This window comes from Pomacea canaliculata, linkage group LG1 (genome assembly GCF_003073045.1).
Source record: "Pomacea canaliculata isolate SZHN2017 linkage group LG1, ASM307304v1, whole genome shotgun sequence".
In the NCBI taxonomy this organism is placed as follows: Eukaryota; Metazoa; Mollusca; class Gastropoda; order Architaenioglossa; family Ampullariidae; genus Pomacea; species Pomacea canaliculata.
In genome coordinates, this window is record NC_037590.1 from 24,653,450 (window position 1) to 24,680,407 (window position 26,958).

Sequence of the window (26,958 nt, forward strand, 5' to 3'; positions counted from 1 at the left end):
CGTGTCGTCACGCTGGTTGTCTACCTTGGTCGAGACTTCTTCTCCTGGCAACAGGTGAAACGCTTGTGGTCAGCAGCTGCTTGGGGATGTCTTTGCCAACATCTTCGGATTAGACGTTGTTCCCAGTCAGCAGCAACAGGATCAGGAGTGCTAACACACCAGTAAGCAGTTATTCCTACAAGTCGTGCGTTTTTGCTATATTTTATGACTTCACGCGGGAAATTTTGATGGATTACAGGAATCAACAATTGTAAATTTAGAGCTATCGAGCTCATTAAATGCACCCTTAGCTGGTTAAGATTGCTATGCAGCATTAAAACAGAGAGAGAGAGAGAGAAATTGGTGTCAGTGTTGGGTGCATATATACAGTCAGCCTTGTTTATCATTATTTTGGATCAGCATATATACGTTTTGTGCTCATGTGTTCTTTTAGGTTTATCTCTATCATTGTTTGCATCGTTATAATATCTATCATTGCTGGAATTGTCTTTGCAAAGTACATGCTTGAAACTTTCATTGTGTTGCAAAAGAGTTCTAAGTAACCAGAAACTCAAAGAAGATCACGTTTTTCATTATGGAGATCAGAAATGTACCAATTAAGGTATTAGGAATTTCACATACAGTAGTCATCCTCGGCAAACAGATGGACTATAATGCATCAACAAAGATTGAGTAAAAGCAGGCATATGTTCCTGGTGCCCTGCTGTTGCTCATCCCATCTTTTGTTACAAGCTTATTCTTATTTGTACAAGCTGTCAGATTTTTTCCTAGTATGCAGACTGGTACACTAAAATATTTGATTTCTGTCCCATATACAGTAGTCATGGAGGATGGAAAAACATCAGTTGAGACAGATGACCATGAAGTCCCAGATACAAGTGTCTTTGTAGATCCTGAAGATAATATTGTAAATGGAAACTTTGATGTGAAGTTGACCCTTTATGCAAAAGGTAGCAAGGTGTGCTCAGATCTCTCTGGATTGCAGTTCACTCAAATACCAGAGGGCATATTTGATACACAATGTCTGAGTTGTCTGTTTCTTGGCAACAATAAAATCAATGAGGTTGGTTTATATTTAAGTACAGTAAGATAAGTTTCATTAATTAAGAAATATATACAGCACAAATTGAGGGCAATATGTTTTATAGTTAAATGTAACAATAGTAACATGGTTAGTAACATGGTGAATGTGCAACATGTATTCTATTTGCAACCTCTCAGAAATATACAAGTTATTCCTTTAAAAGTTTATCGATGGTGATGACGATTAGCACTGCTTCTACAAAATACTTCTTTATATAAAAACATTTATGTATGTGTCTTTTCCCCAATTAGATACCAGATGAAATCAGTCATCTAGAAAATTTGGAGATGTTGATTCTGTCAGAAAACAGTCTGACAACGGTCAACAGATCAGTCTTTCGTCTTCCAAACCTACAAATTCTGGACCTGTCAAACAATGACATAGAGAGCCTGTCATCAGAGGTATCTGGGCTCCACAAACTGAAACAGCTTGTCATTAATGGGAACAAGCTCAGAGAGATTCCTGCTTCTATTGGATTCATGAAAGAACTGAGGATTCTTGGCTTGAATGAAAATAGGCTTCATGAGGTATATAGACATTGGGGAGTAACAAATGGTGACATAGAATATTGAAAAATGCAAGAAAGAAGCAAGCTTATATTATTAATAGGTAAATATTAATTATACTTGGACACAGGAGAATGCAACAGGTTTATTTTCTTTTTAATCTTATATAGTTTATCATAATGGAGCATTTTTAAGGTTGTGGTAGTTGTCAAGGAAGACACATTTGATAAATGTTGCACCCAGACATATATTTAACATGTACTATAGTGACATGTTTCTGTGTCAGTAATTGTTGCACCCAGATGTACAGGTACTAATGACATGTTTCTGTATTGTATTGTATGTGGGATGAACGCAAGACATGACTACTTTAGGAAAGCTTTCTTTACGCTGTGGTTAGTTAAAAAGAAAACATAATATAATATTTTGCCAGCTTTGCCTCTCTCCACAGGTGTCTGAATAGATTTCCTCCAATATTATTTTCCATGAAAAGACTCAGCTTTCACCCTTGGCACATTTAAAATCTGACATTCCCTGTATAGTTTTACATACCCTTACAGTTGCAGCTGAAGGTTACAGTTTTGACTATATGATGCATGAACCTTGGGTAAACAATAGCAAACCATCAGAATTGCAAATGACCTGAATGTACGAATGCCTGATAATGGACTTCTTGTCCACAACCTTATGGCAGATGATGACTGCTCCTGCTAACAGATGCAAATCAATAGCTGATGGTAGCAGCAATAAAGATGGTGAGGAGGGACATCTTTGGCAACAACAGTTGTATTGGCTGACACTCTGTGAAACACTTGCAGCTACTGACACACTGACATAGTTCTTTAAGAACAGCATACTGTCGAAAGCAGACAATTAGTATCAGTTTTTAAACAAACTTTATGTTCAGTTTATGTTTTTGATTTCTTTGTTGAAATGAACGAGAGAAATATGCCTGATTTCATCTTAAATGTCAAGAGTTCTAAAGTGCAGAGAGCTTTTATTGCACGTGTAGTACATTTTTACTTGCACTAACTGCAGCAAAAGTTTACCATTCTTTTTTCTTGCCAAAAGTTTGTGTGTCATACAAGTGGTGGCAAGACAATGCACTGAAAATGGATGCACTTTTATAGATGGTATAGTGCATTGAGAATGGACGTACTTAAAATATATTAGTTCTTATATTGCATGCTTTTAAAATATTATTTTGTTTTGTTGCATCATTGTAATGACAGATACCAGATACTCTTGGTCAGCTGGAAAACCTTGAAATTCTTGGACTTGAGAGGAATTGTCTTGAGTTTTTTAATCCTGCACTTTGCACAATTGAAGGGCTAAAGCGCCTGGGTCTGTCAGGCAATCAGATAACTAGCCTGCCTCGGGAAGTGGAGAACCTGATCTCTTTAGAACAGCTGCTGCTAGATGACAATGAGTTTGAATTTGTGCCTATCCAGGTGTGTTTGCAAATCTTTCACATGTTCATAGAGGGGTAGTGCAAGCACCCATGTGCTTGCTGAGCAAATGTACTCAAACCTATTATCTTGCTCACATTTAAATTAGTTTAAGGTCCATAGAGAGATACATGAGGAGATTATCAATTATGAGTGATATAGCTTATTCCCCACAACCTCAGATGAAAAATGTTTGTTTTTCATCAAATAGCATATAATCACTACTTTTTAAAGAGCAAAGAATATCTTTAAACTTTATTGATTCATGCAGGTGTTTTGGCTGATAAACTTACGAGAACTTGCCATGTCCGGCAATCATCTGACAGCCATTCAGGCAGAAATAGGACTGCTCAAAGAATTACGGATCCTCGGTCTGAACAATAACAGATTGACAGTTCTACCACCAGAGATCTCTCAGCTAAAGCATCTCAAAATTCTTGGTAATTTTGTTTTTCTTTTATGAAGGTTTCTTTAGAAATGATAATGCAAGAGAGTGTTTGGGGGAAGTGGGGTCAGGAGTGGGTGTTATACAGTAATGATGTGCCTTACTTTATAAGTAAGTTAGTGTGATCAAGGCTACCACATTTAAAATATGTGGAATTATTTCATAGTTGTGTCCATACAATTTTGCAATTGTGTTTTTCCCCAAGTTTTGTTTCTTGCAAAAAGCTGACATTAATGCTATTAGAATTATGCAGTGATCTTGAGGTTGATGCTGGCCTGGATGTATCCCTTTGTTTTTTTTTACTGGACTATCATGGACCAGGGGTCTTTGGACATCCCTCAAATAATTTATCTGAGTAATGTTGTTGCATACTTTAAAACCTTCCCAGACTATCTGAAGCCTTTTCCAGTTTTGCATTTGACAGACAATATCTTAGATTACAAAATATTACCAGTTACTTGCTAAAGAAAAAAACAAAACTACTAGTGGTCTTAAAACCAAAGCAGTTTTTCATGACTGTCAGAGAACCCCCTCTTAACCCTTAGACATCATGTCACATATTATTAGTGAAGCAAAGTTGGTCTCTGAATAACACCTCATGCAATATTTTCAATTCTTGTCATGTGTTTTGCATCAGGTTTATTGTTTCTAATGTATGTTGTCACCACTTACGACTAATCAGGTTACATCACTTTTCCAGGAACTGCACATCACTTTGAACTCATATTAACCAGAAAGTGTTATTCTGTCACTGCTAGCTTCACAGCCATGCTTTGGCTTATCTGTCGTAACTGTTGAGTTCTTTCATACCAACAGAGTTTCTTCTCACTGCTTTTGTTGATCCTCTCTGCCGAATTGTAACAACTTTGAAATTCCTGGCTCCATTCCTTTAGTACTTCATCAACATCACAAGAATGAAATTAAGATTTTAAACACATTTCATTATTGAATGTATTTTATAAATTTATGAACTCTGGGCATCTTTATTCCTTCTCATTATCTCCCCCTTCACCACACACCTTTCCTGCCTTCCTTGTGAGAGGTGGTAGCTGAGTAGTTAGAGCACTGTCACCTGAGACCTAAAACACACACACACACACTAGCTGGCTCTGTAATATAAAGCACAGCACATTTTTTCCCCATTTGATCTAGCTGTTGAATTGGTACCTGTAGAGCAGTGGTTCTTAACCATTTTTGAGGTACCAAACCCACAAGTTTCATATGCACATTCACCGAACCCTTCTTTAATGTCATCACGAATTGCAGGTGTGTCTTGACCTCCGTGGCGGAGAGCTCCGCCGAACCCCTGAGACCGACTCACCAAACCCCTAGGGTTCGATCGAACCCAGGTTAAGAACCACTGCTGTAGAGTGTTGTGGAAGAAAATGCAGTGAAGAGGTAATGGTAATAAGATGTTGGCCACCAGAAAAGTACCATCTCTAGCACCTCACTCCCCATGACTGAAAGGCTAGATGAGTACCTTTTCTTAAATCTCCTTACTTTTTGAGGGCTTTTCTGTTTACATTATCAAAGAATTGACTTCTGTGTAACTGATTTCAGGTCTTCAGAATAACCTGTTGGAAGCCATGCCTGCTGACATTGCAGAGCTATTTGAATTGCAAGAGGTTTATGCTGGTTCCAACAAGTTGAGTGAGATTCCAGAAGGGCTTTGCTGGTGCTCTAACTTGCAGATTTTGAGCCTGCCCAAGAATTCTCTGGAGAGGTTACCTGTTGAATTTGAAAACTTAAAGAAGCTGACTATGCTTATTCTGTCAGAAAATGAATTTCTGTATGTTCCTGCTGCCTTTTGTGCTCTTGAAGAGTTGGAGGTAAAGTAGATTATGCTGAAATAAACATTTAGTAAGAAATAACTGCTAATGTTTGAAAAGATAAGATTGCAAATTCTTGAATCCCTTTGTTAGAACTCCCATCTGTTTTATGTCCCAGGCTTGTAGCACATATTCATGGATTTGGCTTTTAAAGCAATCACACAGAACACATTGCATAAGTTAGCATTTGAACTCATTTGAACTCTGCAAACGTTTTGCTATCATAGAGTAATTGTACTTTTTAAGGGATGTTTTATTAAACAGAAATTTTTTATTAGTCAGTTTTTGTTTGAAAAGGTTTTAGCTGATATAATATTTGCATGGTCTGACTATATTAATTCTTTCCAAAGTGGTTATGAAATGGTCAAAGTCTTAACCTCACCATGTTTCTTTTTGCCTTTTTAGAAGGGAGGGGAATACTGGTAGTAAATAGGAGATTTTTTGGTGATGATGTGATTTATTATGATTAGTATATAATAATTTATTTTTAAAAGTGAAAGTAAAAATATCAATACAAGTGGACACCAAAAGAAAGTAGTTTTTACATTTCTTTGGGAAATACTAGTCTTTACAATGAGATCAGAAGCAGAACATGTTTATTTTTTATGTACATACGTTTTTAACAAAACAGTATTAGACTTTCAAGAGATTGTTTATTCTTCAGATATTGCATTTAGATGGAAACTCTCTCATCAGTATTCCTGAAGAACTTGGTGCTTTGAAGAAGATGCAACATCTTACTCTGAATAATAATCGATTCAGAGACTTTCCACAAGCAGTTTGTAATATGGTCTCTTTGGTTACATTGGATCTGAGCAACAATGTAATTATATCTATCCCAGGAGAGATTTCTCAGCTGACTAACTTATTGTTTTTCAACATGAAGAAGAATGAAGTTGGAGTGTTTCCTGTTGAACTATGTTCATTGATTAAGCTGCAGATGCTGGACATTTCTGACAATATGCTCAAAGACCTACCAGAAGAAGTAGGATTGATGGCATGCCTTGAAGATCTGAACCTGTCAAATAATCATTTCTTTGAATTTCCCAAAATAGTATGTTCTATTCCTAGTCTGCAAAAGCTGGATTTCAGCCAACAGAGAGGAACCAAGGTAAGTGTTGTTTGTTTTTAATGACATGCAGTAACAAGATCCTGAAAGCAGCTTTGCGCTTTCAATAAAAGATCTTGATCAATTTTGTTTCTTATGGAATATTTCTGACACAAATTTGTGGAATTTATCATGACATAAATTATCAGGATATAGCTGTGCTTTTCATCTATTTTCACCTTCATTTATTTAAATGTAGCATTTACTTCTATTTGTTGGAGAATAATTTAGCGTGAGTATTTATGTGCTAGTGGAAAACATCTCTCTTTTTTTTTTTTTATTAACCTATAACCAGCACGTTAGTCCCTGATGGCTACATAGGGGTGGGCTAATCGTACAAGAACACAACAATTAAAGATCAAAATTGCCACATAACCTTAAATTTTATTCAGAGTCTCACTCGGTGGCTGGCCTGCCATTTCTCCACTCTCACTTCCAAAATCAAAAAGTCTCTCAGCTGTAAAGCTACACTACTTATTCTATCTTCTTCGAACGTTCCAGAACCATCCACCCCTTTTCCCATGGTCTCGTCATGACCTTTCCCAGCCCCCGTGTCACCCCCATCCCTCCTGTCTGGTCATGGTCTCCCAAGCTTATGGAAAGTGGCTGAGACAACTTCGTAACAATAGGTCCAGTCGCCAGTAGCCGCGGGTGGGCAGTTCAAGGCTGGCTATTGTGCACACAGACGGGGTGAGAAAGGGACAGTCCAACCCCTATCATCTACAAACAAAGACATAACTCAGTACACAAGGGACAGTCCTCGGAGCTGTTCGATCCCTACCCTCTACAAAGAAAGACAAAGTACAATACTAGAGTCTACAAACCTTCACTCAATTTGCATGCATTTCAGTTTGGACCAAGTAAACATCATATGACTTTTATAAACAAGATCTTTCATGAAGTATCAATGGAAAATTAGACCTTATGAGTTCAGAAAAATATTTGTATCATTAGTAGATGAATGGACTTCAGAATGTGTTCATAATGTAAATAATTTGGTTATATTTAAGCAGCATTCCATGAGTACACAAGTGTGTAAACTTCAGACAAGTAGAATTTCTAAGAGTGTAGAGGAGCAGTTTTAGAAAAAAGATTTGTGTCTGAGAAGATATAGAATGTTTTTCATTCTTTAAAATGCTGTTTGTCATCATCCAGGTGCCTTCATTACCAGATGAAATAGAGTTTTCATCTGTATGGTATCTGAATGTGTCACACAACACTCTACGTACACTGCCTCGCACTCTTAATGCTATGAGATGCCTGACAGATTTGATTGCTTCTCACAATGAGATATCATCACTTCCAGATACATTGTGCTATATGAAAAGGTTACAGGTAAATAAGCTTATATTCAATTATTGATTGTAATTATACCAGATTAATCTTTAAAATTGCTACATTGTGCACAGCTTGAACAGTGAGTTAATATAGGATTGTGAATGTGCATCGTGCTTCATTATTTAACAGTTTATGATATTATTTTAACGTTTTGGCTTATCAACAACTAGTTAACACTTTTTTTTAGTAAAGGTAAATATTTGATACACTTATGGAAAAACAGCGTTAAATTTTAAAGGAAAAAAATTAACTACAAACTTTTGAAGAAGTACAGTTTTCAGAGTCAGTTTATTGATTCATGTATTCTTTATTTGTATAGATTAGTTAAAATTTTGTGTCTTTGACTCATTCAGCATTAGTGTTATCAAAAGTCTCACATTTTCTACTGGAGGTCCTGCACTTGGATAACAATCATCTCACAACTTTACCGGTAGACTTCGATCAGTTGAAGGGTCTTCGTGACTTACGTCTCCACAACAACCCTTTGCGAACTCCGCCAATGGATGTGTGTGTGTCAGGTGTTCTCCAGCCCATTGGATGTTTCATTCGTAGAGCCTTGGAGAGAGAAGGTACACTTAAACAAATGGGTGTGTGCATACTTGTGTGTGTGCATATAATCTCACACACATCCCCACACCCACCCATAGTTATCAAACCTTTTACAAATCATTTTGAAAGTCTGTTTATTACTTATGTATTATATGCTAAGCCACATTTTCTGTCAGGAAAATAAATGATCATTTTCTACAGCACTCAAGAACCAGCTTGCCTGAAGAACTTCTGCTTGTTCATGAATAGTTTATTGAAATTAGTATCAATAATATCAGCAATAGCTTTTTTTTAGAAATTAATACATTATGCAAAGATTCTTTTTAAAACAAAGATTTATGTATTAGTGAATGTTGTGATAGTTGCACTTCAAAGTCTGTTGGTTTGTATTCCAGATCTGCTGATAACAAGGATGTTTGAGGCAATGAAACCAGCTCTAAGCAAAAATGAATTGAGATATCTAATGAAGAAGTTAAAATTTCCAAATGAAAAAATCGTGGAATTAGAACAAATGTACCATGGTAAAGATCGACTCCCTGATCGTGTGATGGCAGCAATGTTGTTTTGGAAAGAATCTTACAGTGAAAAAGCAACTTCCGATGAACTGATTAGAGTGCTGCATATTGTTGGCTATGAACAGCTGTCTAAACAATTATGGAACATGAAGATCATGTCACAGAGGCTAAGGCTATAGCAATCACTGCTCCATCCTCCCTACATCAAAGCAATTTAATGAGGAACACTGGAATATTTTATTTCATTCCACATGTGTTGGGGCCTTTCTTTATACACAAGTATATGGCAACTAGATACCACCAGAATAATATTCCTTGTGTAATACAAATCATGTGATCAAAGTTCACAAAAGGTTTGCAAGACTTGCAAAAGCTTCTGTTACAACTGTCTGAAAAAGCCTAACCTATATCTATATTCATTAATTAGACTGTCTCAGTTTTCCATATTTCTTCTTAGGGCGGTCTGGTGGTGCAATGATTAGTGCCTGTCACCAATAAGTGAAGGCTGGCTGCCCTGGGCTCAGCTCTCATCTTGGGCATGCTGGCATATGTTTACAAGGCTGGCTGCCTTGCTGTGATATAGCCTTAGTTGGCTTGGTGTACAGTACCAATCCCCACCCCCTCACACTTCCAAATTTTACTTCTAGTTGATTGGATCATGTCATTTTCAATTAACTAATTATATGTTTTGAAAAAAAAAACTTTCAATGAGGACAGTCTTCTGTACATCAGGGATTGAGTAAGACAGATTTTAATATGGATTTAACATGTATCTTACAGATCTTAATTTAGAATTTGAGTTTTGCAGCCAAAGTGCTCTCTTGCAGATTCTTGCAGGCAAGCGGTATACCTTTATTAAAAAGAAAAAGGATCAGAATTAAGAAAGGACATGAAATTTTGTCTGTACTATGACATAGGTAAATCTAGTCCATGTAAATAGTTGTTAGTAATTGCTTATACGTGATATCAAGATATGTGCTCTATTCAGATTTGTGCATGCATGTGTGTGAGCGTGACACACACACATGCTGTGCACATGTAGCAATCTTTTATTTCAGTCAAAAGTTGAACCTTTTTTTAACAGCCTCCCCACAGGTGAGGCTAATGAATAACTGGTGGAATGTAAGGTTTGCTGTAGATGGTAGGGGAAGCTGATGATTTTGAGTTTTCAGTTGCATTGTATGATGTGAGCTGTGCAACAGACCTTGCAGTAAGCACCTGACCTGACATGTCACCTGGCCACAAGCATTAACTGAACTTAACAAGGTGTACATTTCAGTGTCTTGCAGTGTCAACTGTGTGATAATTTCCTTAATTGACAGCTTGTAGGTCTTGCTGGGCTTGCAGGTCTTAAAAAGAACAATAATAATAAAATGTAAAATTTGTAAAGCACATACACTTCTAAGGAGTATGCGCTTTTATGCTTAGGAACAAGAACAAGACATAGGCTACATACCAGGAACAGAAGAACAAGCAAACAATATATAAACTATGGAAGAATAGACAATAGTACTGATGATGAATAAAAGCCAAATACAGAAGACGCAAAGAGGAACCAAGTAACAAGGACTGAGAGTATCGTGATTTTGCAAAGGGAAGATGAGCAGTAAAATAGCAATAAGCGGAAATGGTGGGAAGGGTGAAAAAGACTAGCATTGTGGAAACTGGTGTTACAAGTAAGGATTAAGTAAGAGGTGTGTCTTCAATACACATTTAAAGAATTCAATAGTGGGTAAGAGGCTGATATGGAAAGGGAGAGAGTTCCATTGTTTTACTGCACAGTAACTAAAAATCCTGTGACCATATTTTTTTCTGGTGACAGGAATAGTCGGGAGACAGACGTCAGACAAAGAGCATAGTTGTCTGACTGGGATGCAAGGAAAGAGAAATTCATAGAAATAGTTATAGGCAGGAGGCAGCAAAGAAATTAAATCAGCACAGACAGTTTGTACTGGATGCAAGAACAGATGGTTAGCTAGTGCAGAAAACAAAGGAGAGGAGTGATATGGTCCCGTTTCCTAGCTCTAAGCATAATGCATACAGCCGAGTTCTGTACTTGCCGGTAAAGCAAGGAGTTGCAGTAATCAAGCCGAGAAAGAAAAAATGAACAATAGTGTTGGTAGCGTGCTTCGAGAGAATGTGATGAATGGCACTGGCTGGTCTTGCAGGACTTGCTGGACTTGCAGGTCTTGCTGGGCTATTGGACTTACTGATAATATTAAGCATGTAGCTAATGTTTCTAAAATGATCAGATCCACAGTATAGTAGACTTGAGGAGCAACTTGCAACATTAGGGGTCAAGTCATTTCCCTAACCATGGTCGAGTAGCACATTATTATTATTTTTTTACTGTAGATATTATCATCCTATCTGTGATAATGTCGAGCTGTTGCAAGACCATTGCTAATAGTAGTAGTAATAATTAATATTTAGTACAATTATATCTGCTCCTAATGGAGGAGCTCATGGAGCTTATAAAGTGTTTACACACACATGGACGCGTGCACAAATAGTACACCAAATGCCTTAATGTCCAACCAATCAACCAACGAAAGCATACTCTCATGTATTGAAACAGCATAAACAATACCAACTAGGGAAATGGGAGGTGAGGGCATCACCTTTGGGGAAAGTATTTGTACAGTACAAGGAATGTGATCTGCATATTTTTATCCACTACTGTACTGCATATTTCTTTTGCAGTTTTATATATACATATATGCATATGTTGTTTCTTAAGTGGCCTTTCACTGTTACAAAAGTTATTTTTCTACTAGCCATACATTTATGTGTAGAAAAATCTTATTTTTATATACAAAATATATGTCTACAAACATTTATATAATGCAGTTGTTTGTGGCTTACTTTAAACGTAATTATGTGCATAATACATGACATATTGTTGCTGAAGACTCAGCTTTAACAGCTATACAGTTAGATGAAACTGGGAAATTACTATTAAGTTTGTAAAATGATAGCAGGTTACTCTCAGATCTGTATTATGATGGGAAAGTTGCTTTCTGGACTGTGACATGATGACTAGTCTGTAAAATGTCAAAATGTGTGAGTGACAGGATTTGAAATGTGCATAACAGACAATGATTATATCATCTTCTTTTTCTCCTTTTTTCTCATCACTTTTACTCTTGTCCCCTCCTCCACAAATAGAACACAAACACCCCTTGTGCGTCAGCAGAGTGATAATAATTTATAAAGTCTTCCAAACTGATTCCTGTCAGTCATTTAAAGGTCTACCAAACCATTTAAAGGTGCACTTTTTCTAATGATATGATTAGATTTATAATTTCCCAAGCAACCCCCTTCCCTTCTTAAGATACATTTCTACAAATGCTACCAGAAAGACTCGTGATATCATCACGGATGTGTATAGGATATTAGTTCGTGATATCATGAATGCACGCGGATAGGTTTATGTCTCTAGGGCTATAGGCAGTAGGAGACCTGATACCGTTGTTCTTTTTCTTTCTCATCTCTTTCTTCGACCGCTTGGACAGGAACTCCAGAGGTCCTTACAAAGTCTGCTGCGATGTAGACATCTGGTGCCATAGTCATTATGCAATAGCAAGTCGTTGCCCCTGGGCAACATGGGAAACTTGAGGACAAGCCTCTTGTTTTTGAAGTTATTAGGGGTTTCAAGATACCAAAGATGAATAAAGGATCCACGGGTGTCTAGCGTCGCCTGTCCAACGTCTTGTGAGGGTGTGTATATGTAGATATACTGCGTTGCAGAAGTACAGAAACACCCCGTTTTCACCAATTAATTATATTAACTGTAGCAAATAAACTAAACAAGATTTTAAAAATTGGCAGAGTTTTTACAAGAATCCAGACATACTTAAAATAAATTAACTCTGTTAGAACGTTTGAGCTTTGCCATTGTTTTTATTAGACCGCATTTTCTCCTATTAGAAAATATGTATAAATATGCGTATGTACGTTTACCTTTAATTTCTAAAAGTGTGATTGCTTCTGTACGTTGATGATTCGAAACATTTTATATCAGCTTGTTTGGATTCCTGCACGGACCGGACAAACACGAATGATAAAATTTGGCGAGTTTACTCATGACGGTTATGTAAAGACCACTCAAGTACAAACAGTTATGTTTTGATACTGTTTGGTATGATGATCTCATGTTTAACATGCATTCCTTCTCTGGGATCAACGCAGCTGAATAACACGTGCAGGCGAGCCTGTCCACCGAATTTCCACACCTGTGTAACCTCAATTTGTTAGCAACATAGACAGATGTTAGCTTATAGTATGTTATCATTCATGCCATGGCGCGCTGTGCATCAGCTGCGAGGAAGCTCAGCAAAATGTGCCACGGGTGACACAAACAAAAATAAATAAAACAAAATTCTTAGCATGACGAGCATATATTTGATACTTTCAATTTTTATGAGCAATATAATTCAACTTAATTCTGAAACCTCACATATCACTATTCAAAGCGAGACGATTGTCAGTAATAACGACTAATAATGTGTATGTACGGTCATGTTTATGTTTGTACAGCTTACACGCTGTCACAACTTGGAGACAGACCCCACATACACCTGACTCTGGAGTATGTACAAGCACTTTCATTCTTCCCGAGATATGAGGATATGCCGTCACACACGGTTGATGTTCAACTTCGTTTTGCAGACAGAAGGACGACTTTCCTCGGCCGACTGACAGAGCCAACCAAAGGTAAAAAGACAAAACGAACTAAATAAAAAGAGAGACTGATTAATAGAGAAGCTGACAAACAGGTAAACAGATAAATCAACAGATAAATAAAACAAAAAACCAGCAAACCAGTCAGCAAACTTGATGATTCAGCAAAGCAGGAAAACTATGAATTTGCTAGTATTATACACATTTTATTTAAGCCATTTAACAGAATTCAAAAAACTTTGATGACAATATCGTGAAGAAATCCTTATGATGTAGCATATGTTCAAAATCACACTTGCCAAGCAAATGTTGCAGCTGTCGTAGATTACTGGACACTACAAAGTTTTACACAAGCGGTTAGGAGAAGTTATTTCCGTATGAGCAAAAATACAATTTATTTTAAAGCTTCATAAGCAGAATACGGCAATCCCCCAGCTTCCTGTTCATCAGCAGACATTTTTGTCGGCATCACCACGACGAAGCTGGAAATAGACGCTTGGGGGATGTCTGTACAGTATGAATACTGTACTGTATGACTGGTCCGACAATAAATGTGGAGCAGGGAGGGGTGGCCATGCAATGACCAGGTCTGATGTAATGGACCGTAGCAGCCGTTTTGATACCGAAACTCATCGCACAGCTGAACTCTCCACACCTGGAGAGAACTGTCAGATCCTACAGCGGCAGGTAGTTGTTTGATGACTAGTGCAGCGACTGTTGAATGGAACAGAACACACAACATGATGGTGCCAGAGAATGATCAGGATCTCAGGTTAAGACAGCGTGTGGCTGACAAACAAACCTGACTGGAATGCATGCCTTGACTGCAGTGCTAGCTGCTCAAGAGAAAGAGCTGCCGAAGGAGAGGAGAATCTTAGTTAATGCACGAGAAGTGAAAAGCACCTAAATAGGGCAAAGGTCAACAGGGTTTTTGTTCTTGTTGTTGTTGTACAGGCAAAGCACTTAATAGAAGGCACAACTGTCGGCTCGTGTGGAAGACCTGACTTGTAAAGCGCCTATTTGACTGACGAGTTGTTCTGATGCGAGGCTGACTGGGGGCTAAGCTCGTGCTGCATGCCGTCGAGTTCCGGATCTTGCACGTGTCCCACACCGTCCTGTCCAGGGTATTTCTCCGGATCCTGCACGTGTCCCACACCGTCCTGTCCAGGGTATTTCTCCGGATCCTGCACGTGTCCCACACCGTCCTGTCCAGGGTATTTCTCCGGATCCTGCAAGTGCGGGGTGGCATGCCATGCCATAGCGTGCTTTCTGGCCGCCTTCTTGCGGATGCTGAAGCGCCTCTGGATCCACTCGGGCTTCGGGGCCGTCAGATGACGCAGGGTCTGGTGAAGAACAAAAGCACGAGTCGCACTTCTGTTTAGCACGAAACATGATGCGGGGCTATGACGGACATTCATTTGTTACTTCATTACCTCAACTATAAATCAAGCTCTTTGAATAAACATCAATACTTCCGAATGTAAGGTTTTATAAAATTCAAAGGTGCTGATATTCAAACTATGAAATGAAACAAAGTGTTTCCTTACCGCCCAGAGACCTCTTGGACACGTATAGTAGAAAAACCAGGCCGGGATGCAGCAGATGGGGACGAGAGAGACCAGGAGGTGCAGCACTTCTGCCCACACGGGGTCACCGAGACTCAGGCGCGACTGGTGTTGGGCGGCCGTGGCGATGATGATGAGCTGCGACACAAGCAGGACGTCCACTTCACAACGGCCTGACACGTCTACACAATTAAACAACTGGCTGTTTGTCCAGAATATCCCCGCACAGTGATTGTGGCTTCAGAGCTTGCCTCTCTCCGTCTTAATGTTTGACTTTAGTATTTTTGGATTGTCAGAAAGTCTTTATGTGAAACGCACTGACATCCAGAGAAGTGTGCTGTAATGTGTTTGTTTATTTTAAAATTATTAATTATAAATGTTTGCATACAAAGAGTGTCTGGATTTAATGAATCATATTTGCTCATCTATGTCTCTCTATCTATCTATATATATCAGAGTCAGTAAAAAATCGGATTTTTCATAATCAAGTGCACAGAAATAAAGATTTGAGTTACCAGCAGCAGCACAGGCGAGATGACTAGCCAGCAAGGACTGAAGATGATGGGTCGAATATCGGTCATGGAATAAATGTCAACAGAAATTTGCTTGTAACCTGCAATAAATATAGAACATATCATGAGGACATTTTTTTTCGGCTCCTTTAAGAACCAAGTTTTTTCTAAGTTGCAAGTTGTTGTCTGAAGTAGAACCAGTATGTCTGTTACGACATAATATTTCATCAATCATTTGTTATCATGATACTTGAGAAAATATCCTTCTCGTTAAAAATAGACGAGTTGATAGTTTTAGCAAACATAACTTCGTCAAGGAAAGTTGAACACCTGATTGACTATCGTGTTATTTTTGAATATATAGTTATTAACAATAGTCGGACATCTGTCGGACACGTGTAGTAGTAGAACCGTCAGTTGAATGAATGATTCAGTGCGCGTACGAATGACAATGAGTGGTATCTCTACACTGTTCTATTGTTCATGCTTAACCTTCATAACCTCACCGTATATATAGCCCAGTATCAGCAGCTCGCACAGACCCACCACGAGCGACGGATACCCTAGTATAGAGTTGTCTATCAGGTCAAGGAGGTAGGCACCACCCTGAAAAAGCAAACAATTGTGAGCGTGCCCTTCAAATGCACTCACCGCATTGTCACAGAAACACAGTTGAGTCCCACAGCATTTTACATTAATATTTCTGAGAGTTGTCCTAATATGAATTTTCCTGTTTTTAAGTCTTGATTTTGAATTCTTTTTATGCTTGGATATGTTTGTACATGTGCATCTCGAAAATGGAAAGGTGTATATTTGGGAAGATAATACATGGCAGTGAACTTTCCCAAATAATTGGAGAAACAAATTGCACCCTACTATTCCTTTAAAACCAGGCGACAAGCAGTCTCACGACCTCACACTCAGAGGAACATCACTTACTTGTGTCAAGAAGGGAAATCCCAGCAGAAAGCCCACAAAGCACCACAGGGCGCGAAACGCATACTTGGGCCACCGTTTTTGGAACAGATGTGGAAACTCATCAAACACAGAGGTAATAACAGTTTCCACCAGTGAAAACTGAAAAAAACCACAGATAATAATTATATGAACATCCGTTTGCAGTGGCGTAGGAAGATGTTCGACGTTGGGGGGGCAAACTCCCTGCTGACAGTGAACGGCGTTCGCACTCGCACATTTCGTAAAAAAGGATGGGGGGGGGGGTACTGCACGCACGCACGATCTGATCGTCTGAGGTGTTAGAGCCTCCACTTGCCTCAGGGCCCGCTTTTGTGACGGTGATGACCGTCTCCTCTCTACGTTCCCCTACCTTTCTTCAGTTCTTTGCTCTTTGTGAGGAATTACGTCTCAAATATTGGGGGGGCAAAAGGATATTCCTGCCCCCCCTGTATTTTCCTTGGGGGGGCGGCTGCCCCCGCTGCCCCCCTGGTTCCTACGCCACTGGTTTGGAGAAAGTAAATAGAGAATATTTCAGGACAGCAATTGCAGCTCGAGGCCATAGTTAAAAATTGCGAGGCCAAACAATTACAGCTTGAAGATCTTTTGATGTAAAGAAATCATTTAAAGCTGCAAACCATAAACACTGCATATCAGGACAATGAGCTCAGAAAAAATACTTCATTCTACCATATGATAACTTTAAAGGATCGTGTGTCAGAACTGAAAGGTACCGGAGTGTATTGGGAGCTATGGGACCTGCAAGTCAGGTCACCCTTCGTGGACGAGATTCTACTTTTTTTCTAGAAGCCAGAATATCGCGAGAACACGTACGATAAGCCAACAATAGAAAGCAGCAACTTACCTGAGAGCTGAAGCCAAGGATGCAGAAAAGAAAGAAGAAGAGAATGGCCCACAGAGGGGCGGCTGGCATAGTGGCCAGTGCATCTGGGTACACCACGAACGCCAGCCCAGGACCTGAGCACGACAGACGGTACAAGAGAAAGACAACAGTCATCAATGTGAATAACATCTAGTTACATGGCAAACATCAAGTTACAACCACAGTGTTACGAGGATATCACAGTATTTTACAGCCATATACATTTCAACAGAGAAAAAAACTTAGACTACCCAAGTACCACAAGAAACAATGAACATGTGAAAACATTTGACGAACCTGTCTACAAACCTTGTTTAAAGATATAATAAATACGGCCATGTTGCTTTGACGCGTGTTACAAAGGTTATTGTAGGTCTGGCCAGTGTAGGAAATATTCAAATTATACATAATAGATATACGTATGTATTATCTGAAGTGAGTGCTAAGCATATTAATTGCGTTTGTTTCTGAATCAGCAAGTAAAGCGTTCTGGCTCTGGTCACGTGATCACATCATTAGAGCGATGTTACATTCAAGTGGAGGGGCTCTTTCCAAAGTTGATTCATTTTTAGTTGCAACTTTCTTAGAAACAGAAATCGTTTTCTATAACATAAAACATAGTTCGGGGGACATTTGCCAGTGCAACTGTGCCTTGACCTCGCGTGAAACAGGACCTCGACAGAGTCTGAGAGAGTGGAGGTGGGTGAGGGGAGCAGTTGTCCCTCTCTTGTCATCTGTTGGTGGTGGTAAGTTCCAGCCGGTTACTAAGGTTTGTAAGCTTGATTAAAACTAATAAATACAAATAAAAATAAACAATATTTAACAACAGAACGATTTGCTTACCGCCTTGTGTAACGTTAGCCACTGTTGTGCGTTCTTGCACAGCAATGTGGCCGAGGACGGAGAAGACGATGAAACCCGCGAAAAAGCTGGTAAGACAGTTGATAATCGGCACAAGGAACGCTTCTCTGCAACAGAGCGACATAAACTGGCCACAGGTCGATTCGACCATCTACCGACTAGACCAAGTTCTTTCGACCACTCACCTCAGTCGAGTTGACAGAAGTTACTATTCAGTGTAATGATGCATATTAGTCACGTGAGATAAATGGGTCAGCTGGCATTGTTGTCAAGAGAAAAATAGATGCTGCTAGTACGTACGTGGCGCATATTTATTCCGTATAGAGGACAGGTGTGAACGTCGGCTAGAGCTATACTAGGACAGGTGTACTGTACTCACCTGAGCACGTGAATTTCATTGAGGCAAGAGATATGCTGCTTACCTGAGTATGTTGTTGTCAAATCTGTTATAGCTGGACATGGCGATGAGCCCACCTTGACAAGCGCTGAGAGAAAAGAAAATCTGTACAGCCGCGTCACTCCACACCTGCAGTGAAACAGAGAAAACATGGATGTTACAACGACAAAGGCACGCCCCACGAAGTCCTATGACTATGATGACGCGATAAGTTTTTAAAGAAGACAGGTGAGTCCAGGCTTCTCAGCTTCTCTTAATGACTATGGACATATAAGCGCTGAGAGTGAGTGCTAGTGGAGACCTTTACCAACCGATACCTATGCCAAATTCTGGGAATAAGATGGCCTGAAAAGATCTCCAAAAGCAGCCTGTGGAAAAGAACCAACCAGAATGCCACGAGCCAAGACATCAAAAAGTGCAAATGGGGCTGGATAGGACACACCCTGCGCAAACCAGGGGACACCATTGCCAGGCAGGCAGTTGACTGGAACCCTCAGGGGAGGAGGAGAGTTGGGAGACCAAACCCAGATAGCATTGAAACATTTTATAAACGTGTTAAAAAAGTTTATGCATTATGTTTTAATAATGTTTGCAAAAAATGTTCGTAAAACGTAAATTATGCCCATTAAAATAATGTTTTAATAACGTTTAATTAAAAGCTTCTTGAAATAATTAAGCAGACTTGGGAAAGAACAGAAGAGAGCGAGGCAAAGAACGTGGGAACCACATGGGCCCAACTGAAGGTGGTTGCTCAAAAACCGGGTCCGCTGGCGAGGTGTTGTTGCAGCCCTAAGCTCCTCCAGGAGTAACAAGGACTAAACTATATAAGTGGGCACTGTTGTATAAACTGTAAATAGTTTTTTTAATGTTTCCGACTTCAAATACTAAGTTTGTTGGAGAGACTGATACCGTAGGTTAAGGACCCGAAACAAGTCATTGACGACATAGACGCCTGGGACTTATGCTTCGTCGCTCACTCTAATACCTACAACCAACTACCATCTTTTTCTAGCAACATCCATTATAACCAAACACTTTATAAAATGCTTCATCATATGATTCTCCTTATTCTAAAAAGCAATAGTTCAGTAATATTATGCAGAATATTATACAGATATTGTAGAAACAGAATTTACTGAAAACACACAATACATAGAAAATCGAATGAAGGTGCGAAGACAAAATAATATATATGACCTGCACACACATCACATGCACGCCTGTCTAGAAACACAATGAAGACATCATGATTTGAATGTATATAACATGTCCAACAACACACAGAAAACACAAGACCACAGCCAATCAAAAGCATCGGAAGTATTGTGTGTGTGTGTGAGTACGTGTGTGCGTGTACTGTTGGAGCCATCACCTACAGACGCATCACTAAGTCTCGAGAAGTCTGGAGTGAGGTAGAACAGTATTCCGGTTAAGGCCCCGTCAAGCGTTACTCCCCTGATAAGCAGGATTGTCATGATGATATAGGGGACAGTGGTGGTGAAGTAGACTACCTGAAACAAAAGATTATTTTGGAGTAAAAAGAAAATACTCATTGTAATCTTCTCGTGTTGCTGTGAGTGAGAAAAAGAATGTAGTCTAGCCTTTCGGTGGGTAGGGAATGAGGGGTTAGAAACTGCCATTTTCTTGGGGCAAGTGAGAGCTTTCCCTCTTTGTATTTACTTCCCCAACCCATAAGGTAGCTGGGTAAACTAGATGAAGCAAGCTGGGCATTGCTACACGTGTGTGTGTGAGAGAGAGAGAAGACAGAAATCAGAATAAAGAGAGTTTGCAAAAGTAACTCTACAAGAATTGCTAAGAGTAGTTTTGCCCCCTCTGCTGGTGACTACTTCCGAGGGAACTTTACTTCTTCAAAAGCAGTTCAACTGCGTCGTAAATCTGCTGTTACAATAACATTTGATTCTATATTGATAGTAAAAACTATCGAACAAATAATGAAGAACGCATTGCAAAATCCAGACAGTAGCAAATGGTACACTAGTCTGTATTTTCAACATTTTACGTTCTTTATTAGAGGATGGGGCTCTGATATTGATATTATTTTGTAGATAATTACCTTTCCTAATGATTTAATACCACGACAGAGGACTAGAAAGACAATGACCCATCCGAAGAGATTACATAACATCATTTTCCAGTTGAGATTTCCAGGGCGGTCTATATTTCCGGAACTATCGAGGGCGTATTCTCTGCAACACGGTGACAGTGTGTTAGAGACAGCAACTAGCAGTAAGTCTGTAATAGATATCAACATTAACAATGAGTATTACTTAGACACACACACAGAGTTCCAACGCTGGTACCAGACTAGTGCAAGACATGTCAAAGAGAACTTGCTGGTTGGAGTCACATGACCAAATCAAGAACCTCAGTGAGGACACCGCCTCTAGTACGTATGCACACATACAGGTACTTTCACCTTTCACCTCCTGTCAGGGACAGGCAAATAGCTCACCTGAAATAGATCTCACTGGAGGGACGTACTGGACCGTCATATCCGGCTGTTATGAGAACAAGTCAATGATTGAAACAGTCATAGAAACATTGATGAGTAACCATTAATTACTTTAGAACAAGCTGAATTTTCTGAATATTCGGACCTTTTTTTCTTGAAAAGGGTAACTATTAAAAAGCATAGCAGCACGGTGAAGACAGTCTCTAAGAGAAATGTTTCAACCTATTTGACAGAGATGAGCGTGCGTGGGTGCCTGCGTGTGTGTGAATATGCGTGTGTGTGTGTGGATATTTCGAGAAGGCCGCTTACAGCAATTGACGGAGGATCTGTTGAGGACGACCTCCATGCTGTCGTTGTTTCGGAAGAGTAGGCACGAACAGTCATCACAGCGAGTCCAGGGGAGAACCGAGTCCATGGAGGCAAAGAGGTAGAAGACGCCCCAGGCGATGACGACAGCATAGTACAGCTGTATGACGGTGGACACGAGCAGAGCGGCAATACCCACACCTGCACCAACACCACAGACCTTCACTCAAAAGCTGACACTACACAGATGATGGTCCAGTTGTTGTCAAATGTCAGCAGGATAATATTTGGCATACTTTACCCTACCGCTGCTGACCATGTGAGACAGACGACAGTTGTTTTTAGATTGGCTGAGTGACTGGTCTGTTATCACCTGTCAGCGGTAGGGATGCTAGAGGTGGTATGGCATCTGTGTGAGCAGCGAATATAAAGCAGAAAGCACACGTGGCACAAGAAAATGTGGCACCACTCACCTCTAAAGGCTGGGCTGACGAACCAGATGGTTAGCGGACCCCGTCCTCCGAACTGCCCAAAGGCCACCTCCAAGGCAAACAGCGGAATTCCGAGGAAGATCAGGCTCAAAGTATATGGTATTAAAAACGCTCCTGCAGACATATGGCGCCGTTGAAAAATTACATAATAGCCTCTGTGTCCGGATGATTTGACTAACTCTGAAGCAAGATTTTCATCAACGATGTCGTACAAAGGTAATGTACAGTGTAAGGAGGAAAAGTAAGGAAAATAATCTTGACCTTAGATATTAATTGGTGAAAAATATCACAGAATGACAGGAGTAAACAAAGGAAGATTCAGATGAGTTAAACGAATGAAAATAGATATAAAGGTGGCAGAGAGAGAGAGAGAGGGAGAGAGAGAAGGGGAGGGAAAGGGAGAAGACGGAAGAGGAGCCTGAGATGGAAGACGAGAGGACGGGATAGAGAGAAGTGTCTTACCGCCGCCATTTTTGAAACAAAGATACGGGAACCGCCACACATTGCCGAGACCAACAGCGTAGCCAATCAGTGTGAGCACAAATTCGATCTGGCGACCCCACTGACCTCGTTTATGTGTAGATAAATGCTAAAAAATATATAAGAAATAAATCGTAAATGAGCACATCTTTCCTCACTTTGTTTTAGAATAATTATTTAAGATACCGTGAATGTAACTCAAGATCAGTATTATTCTCTATTGGGATATATTTCTTCTTCGCGGTAATTAAAGACTAACCTGCGTGCAAACTGACAATCACACGACTGGGAGTGCTAATCTGCGAATTGCAAACAGGCGAAAAACTTATTTTTCAGTCCTCCCAAAATGTGGATGTTGTGACAAGGTATGGTGCCAGCGTGTGTCAACTTAATTGTCTGCAACGTTACACTTAATTGGACGTTTGACTTTGGTTAACTTTTAAACTGTTGGAGCTTGAACTTTTATTTCTAATAGCTGGGTACAGCTCAGTGACGATGATATTTCCCCAAATCTGAGTAAACTACTAACCCCCTCCTCCAGTCATACTACGAGATTCACGACTCGAAACATCGAGGTCTAGATGGTGACGTCACGTTTGTACACAGATGCGCCTGAGACATGGTCCCCTCTCTCCCAATTACCTGTAGCCTTGACAATGTACACTGTCACGGACCAGCCCATGGTAGCCTCAAACTTCACTTGCTAAGTATAATTAATATACTAAGTATATATATATATGCAATCGACTCAGAAGGTTAGGGCTGAGCTACCTAATGGTAAAAAATACTTTCTAGAACTTAGTCACTAACCTACTTTCGCACCAAAACATTCATTCATAACCAGGGCAAAGCTGGATGAAAACCGTTACAGACAGTTAGTAATTGGCAATAGATTCTGTTGACCTTGCTGTGTGAGATGCTTACATTGGCACGAATGCGTGTTTTGAAATGTGTGCACACGTGTGACCTCATGTCAAATACGTGCGCGTGGCTGTCAGTTTGTGCACGATTATCAGTTTCTCCTTCAACAGTTAGAGTGAGATGAGTACAGTGCCTATTCCTCACCGTTCTGCAGACTCAATGCGCTATACAAAGCTGACATAACAACCACCACACCAACCACAACACGAAGCAAAACATCAATGTTCAAAGCAAAACGTACAACACTAAGAAGGCATGCGCAGGCAGGCAGATGGACGGACACAATTTCGAATTTAAATTAAAAAAAGCACAAAGCAAGGCAATGATATATGGCTATGCGGTTGCCACACACACACAGCATTGAGAGGCAAACTGTACAAAATATTCATGTGTGCGACACGTGCTTTGTTGTGATAGGAGACTGAGATTTCGTCTGACAGATGATGGCGCAATTACACACACAATGCCTGCAACATGGGAAGCATTTGTTGAAACTATTCCGACTGAAAATATAGAGTACTACAAGCAGAAGAAAAAATACAGAACACAGGTGCATTTTATGGAAGATAAGAATGTATTTATACATATACGAAAGCACAGCACAGTAAACCAACCACTGATTAGTTACAAAATTTCAATAAGCAAAATTGAAAAAAAAAATACGAGATGAAACAAGTAGCCTAAACCTTACTCTCCACAGTAAGGTTAATCTGTACTACTCAAATTATTCTACATCAGAGATAATAAGTTATACACTACTATGACTGTGTACTTTACTTCATGAGGATTGCTGCCGCACACAGAATAAAATAATTTTTTTCCTTGTCAGTGTTTACTTTTAAAAACATTCAGTGGTCCAGAAAAATGCTGTTTAACTCATTATTAAAGTCTGTCCATGAGGCACAATACAACTGCTACAAGTCCCTATTGTATTGGATTTGCTTTAATAAGTCACAAAAAACAGTTTTAACTGTTTATTAGAGAAAAACACTTCGTGGCCCGACTTGTCTTCATGCACATTACTTACATTGTGTGAATTTACAGATAGAAATTAAAACAGGTAGGACAATTTCTGAACTTTTTCTCTTTTGTAATGTATCTTCCTTCCCCTGATAATTTGGTCATCGAAGTATTTTTTGCTTTTGTCACTGGAAGAGAGTATAAGATAACTGAGTTAAATTGATGCCGAGAGAGAGAGAGAACAGGAGAAGGAGGGAATGAGACTTACCTTCCCGGGCATGGTACCTCACTGCCGACACCTACTGTTCACAATGGTGGTGTGCAGCAGAGTGGTTGCCGTCATTCAGATGGTTACTGACATCAGGTCTAACCCCTACATTTGTTGTTCACGATGGTGGTGTGCAGCACATTGGCTGCCGACTTTCAGATGGTCCCTGACATTGTCTGTGTGATTATTGTATCGCAAGGAGGTCCTTGATGACCTCATTTTGTTGTTGGCAAAGGCAGCATCGACGCAAGAGCATGTGTGAACGTTGTGGCTGCCGATGATGGAGGACGCTGCCGGCGTCTGGCATACCAAGCAGTGGTTGTAGTGTGAGGGGAGATAGCTATCAGACCTCCTTCCCTTCCTCATGCCGGCACCGCCCCGCCCTCTCTCTGGGTTTACTTGCAGCTTTTAGCTGTCGACTGACTGCACGTACGTGTGTGTGTGTGCTGCACCATGTTACACTTCGTTGTGTGAATACAGTTTCTCTGACGAAAGGTTTTTAGACCAAGAAGAAAGGAATCTGTCAGTCAGACATAGGTACAGCAAGAAACACGCCAGTTGACTTTGTTGTCAGCAGGCCTGACGAGAGGGGGGACAGGGGGGCTGGTGTACCCGGGCCCGCGGCTGTCAAGGGGGCCCGGCCTTGGTCACTGGATTTTTTTTTTTTCTTCTTCTTCTCCTTTTCTTTTTCTTTTAAAGAAAAGTCTAAGGACAGAACACCCAAGCATTACACATGCAGAAGTTGAGTTTGAGTGTAGATATTGAGATTCGAATTGTAAACATACATTATATACTGGGAAAATAATTTACGATTACAAGTACAAGGGGCCCGGAGAGGTCTGTCCCGGGGCCCGGGTGCGAATTTGCTTTTCCCGAAGAATTGTTGTATAGCGACCTCATCCGAGCCTTCGGATTGGCCGCTAGCTCACGTGACTTACTCTCTAACCCATACAACTTTGCACATACACATATCACACTGTTTTGGGTTGTCGTCTGCTCGATGTCAAGACTCCACATACGGCAGTTTGTGGCAGGAATAAGCAGTTTTAATAAATATTAAAAAGTACGCGCGCTTATCTGCAGCAGTTTACTGTACAGCTTATCATTTAAGCGAGCATTTGGCACAATATCGACAACGCCAGTATTTTAGTCATCATGTCGATTCAGATGACACACACAACTAAACCCTGTGAATCAGGTGTACCAATCAAGGAATATCCTGACTTGCTGGTATGTATATATTTGTCAATTTTCAGACTTCATGTGCACGTGTACATACATTTCTTACGATAAAAGTACGTGTTAATCCCTGAGAAAGACGTACTTTTGATCGGGGAAGTTTAGACAGTAGTTTTGCCTTATACTTTTGTTCTTCACAGAAAGCAGCATAACTGTCTTCCTCTATTATTTTCGGCCTGCAAAAATATATACATTTGCCCATTATATATAGGCCTATATATAAGGTTCCCAAATGAAGATTTATCAATTTTTTTTCAAAGAAATCATTTTCCCAATGGTTTCAGAATGAGATACTAATGCTTAATTGTGTTGCCTCATTATTGCATAAAAACATTTCTTTACTCATGAACAACAATTATTAAATTAAAAATATGAGGAAATGGTAATTGCTATTAATAATGTTTGAAAATGAAGAGCAAAAAACCAGGCTCTTGAATTTCTAACAGTTTAGAAAAACAGCAGAATCATTCATAAAATAATGTATTACCATTATGCACTTAGCATGACTGTTCTCTGCTGTTCTAATTCTTATGCAACAACAGCATTTACTTGTTAAAATCAGGGTAATGCTAAATACAGCTGCATGCTATTTTTTGCTTCTCCTTCTCCTAAACATTGCTGTTTTATTAACAAAACATAATTTTCATTGCAATATAAAATTAACTGAACTTTGCTATTTTAACAATACATTTTTTTAATATTTGACAGGCTGTTTTTGGTTTATACTTAGCATTCAAAATTTCAAAATGCTTATTGCTAGCTTTTACATTGTTGTTGAATTATTGGCAGGCCATCCTTCCTGAAGGACAGGAATATCATGTCGGCGAGGCTACAGGCCAAGACCTGAATGGATTTCACCCTACAAGTGTTCTTAGTGTGAATGGAGAGTGTTTTGACATTGCCCATTGCCCATGCGGGGACTTGAATAGGTATTTTTAAAATTTGTCTTCAGTATGTTTTTGTTTGTCTTCACTCTGTTCTTGTCTGTCGTCATTGTTTTCTTCTGTCTTCCTGATACCAGTGTTTACTCTCTGCATCTGCGTCTATCCATTTCCATTTTTGTCTGCTTTCAGCTCGCGTGTTGTGATGATCTAGTCGGCGTTGAAGCAAAATTTTGCTGGTCAGAAATAAAACATCACAGAC

At 39.6% G+C, this 26,958-nt stretch overlaps 2 protein-coding genes across 5 annotated transcripts; one reads left to right on the forward strand and one right to left on the reverse strand.

Moving 5' to 3' along the window:
- The first annotated feature begins 4 nt into the window (after positions 1 to 4).
- Positions 5 to 12,697, forward strand: LOC112556234 (leucine-rich repeat and death domain-containing protein 1-like). Of its 3 annotated transcripts, XM_025225069.1 has the most exons (10): positions 5 to 161; positions 819 to 1,063; positions 1,336 to 1,611; positions 2,823 to 3,041; positions 3,310 to 3,478; positions 5,044 to 5,312; positions 5,977 to 6,423; positions 7,576 to 7,755; positions 8,150 to 8,327; positions 8,703 to 12,697. In XM_025225069.1, exons 2-10 carry the CDS (start codon positions 824 to 826, stop codon positions 8,999 to 9,001), a joined length of 2,277 nt encoding a protein of 758 aa, XP_025080854.1. In that variant the 5' UTR covers positions 5 to 161; positions 819 to 823; the 3' UTR covers positions 9,002 to 12,697. The 3 variants fall into 3 exon arrangements, with proteins under 3 accessions (XP_025080854.1, XP_025080861.1, XP_025080862.1); XM_025225076.1 differs by lacking the exon at positions 8,703 to 12,697 and having other exon boundaries at positions 8,112 to 8,248; XM_025225077.1 differs by lacking the exons at positions 5 to 161; positions 819 to 1,063; positions 1,336 to 1,611 and adding an exon at positions 1,724 to 2,345.
- A 993-nt stretch (positions 12,698 to 13,690) lies between these two features.
- Positions 13,691 to 24,891, reverse strand: LOC112574438 (sodium- and chloride-dependent glycine transporter 1-like). Of its 2 annotated transcripts, XM_025255526.1 has the most exons (16): positions 24,577 to 24,891; positions 22,410 to 22,536; positions 21,930 to 22,061; positions 21,460 to 21,657; positions 21,151 to 21,196; positions 20,752 to 20,884; positions 20,054 to 20,188; positions 18,703 to 18,806; positions 18,263 to 18,387; positions 17,402 to 17,514; positions 16,522 to 16,659; positions 16,089 to 16,188; positions 15,586 to 15,683; positions 15,053 to 15,208; positions 14,644 to 14,848; positions 13,691 to 14,598 (listed from the first exon to the last, which is right to left on the reverse strand). In XM_025255526.1, the coding sequence occupies exons 1-16, from the start codon at positions 24,586 to 24,588 to the stop codon at positions 14,522 to 14,524; spliced, it is 1,899 nt and encodes a 632-aa protein (XP_025111311.1). In that variant the 5' UTR covers positions 24,589 to 24,891; the 3' UTR covers positions 13,691 to 14,521. The 2 variants fall into 2 exon arrangements, with proteins under 2 accessions (XP_025111311.1, XP_025111303.1); XM_025255518.1 differs by having other exon boundaries at positions 13,691 to 14,848; positions 24,577 to 24,888.
- Positions 24,892 to 26,958: the final 2,067 nt, after the last annotated feature.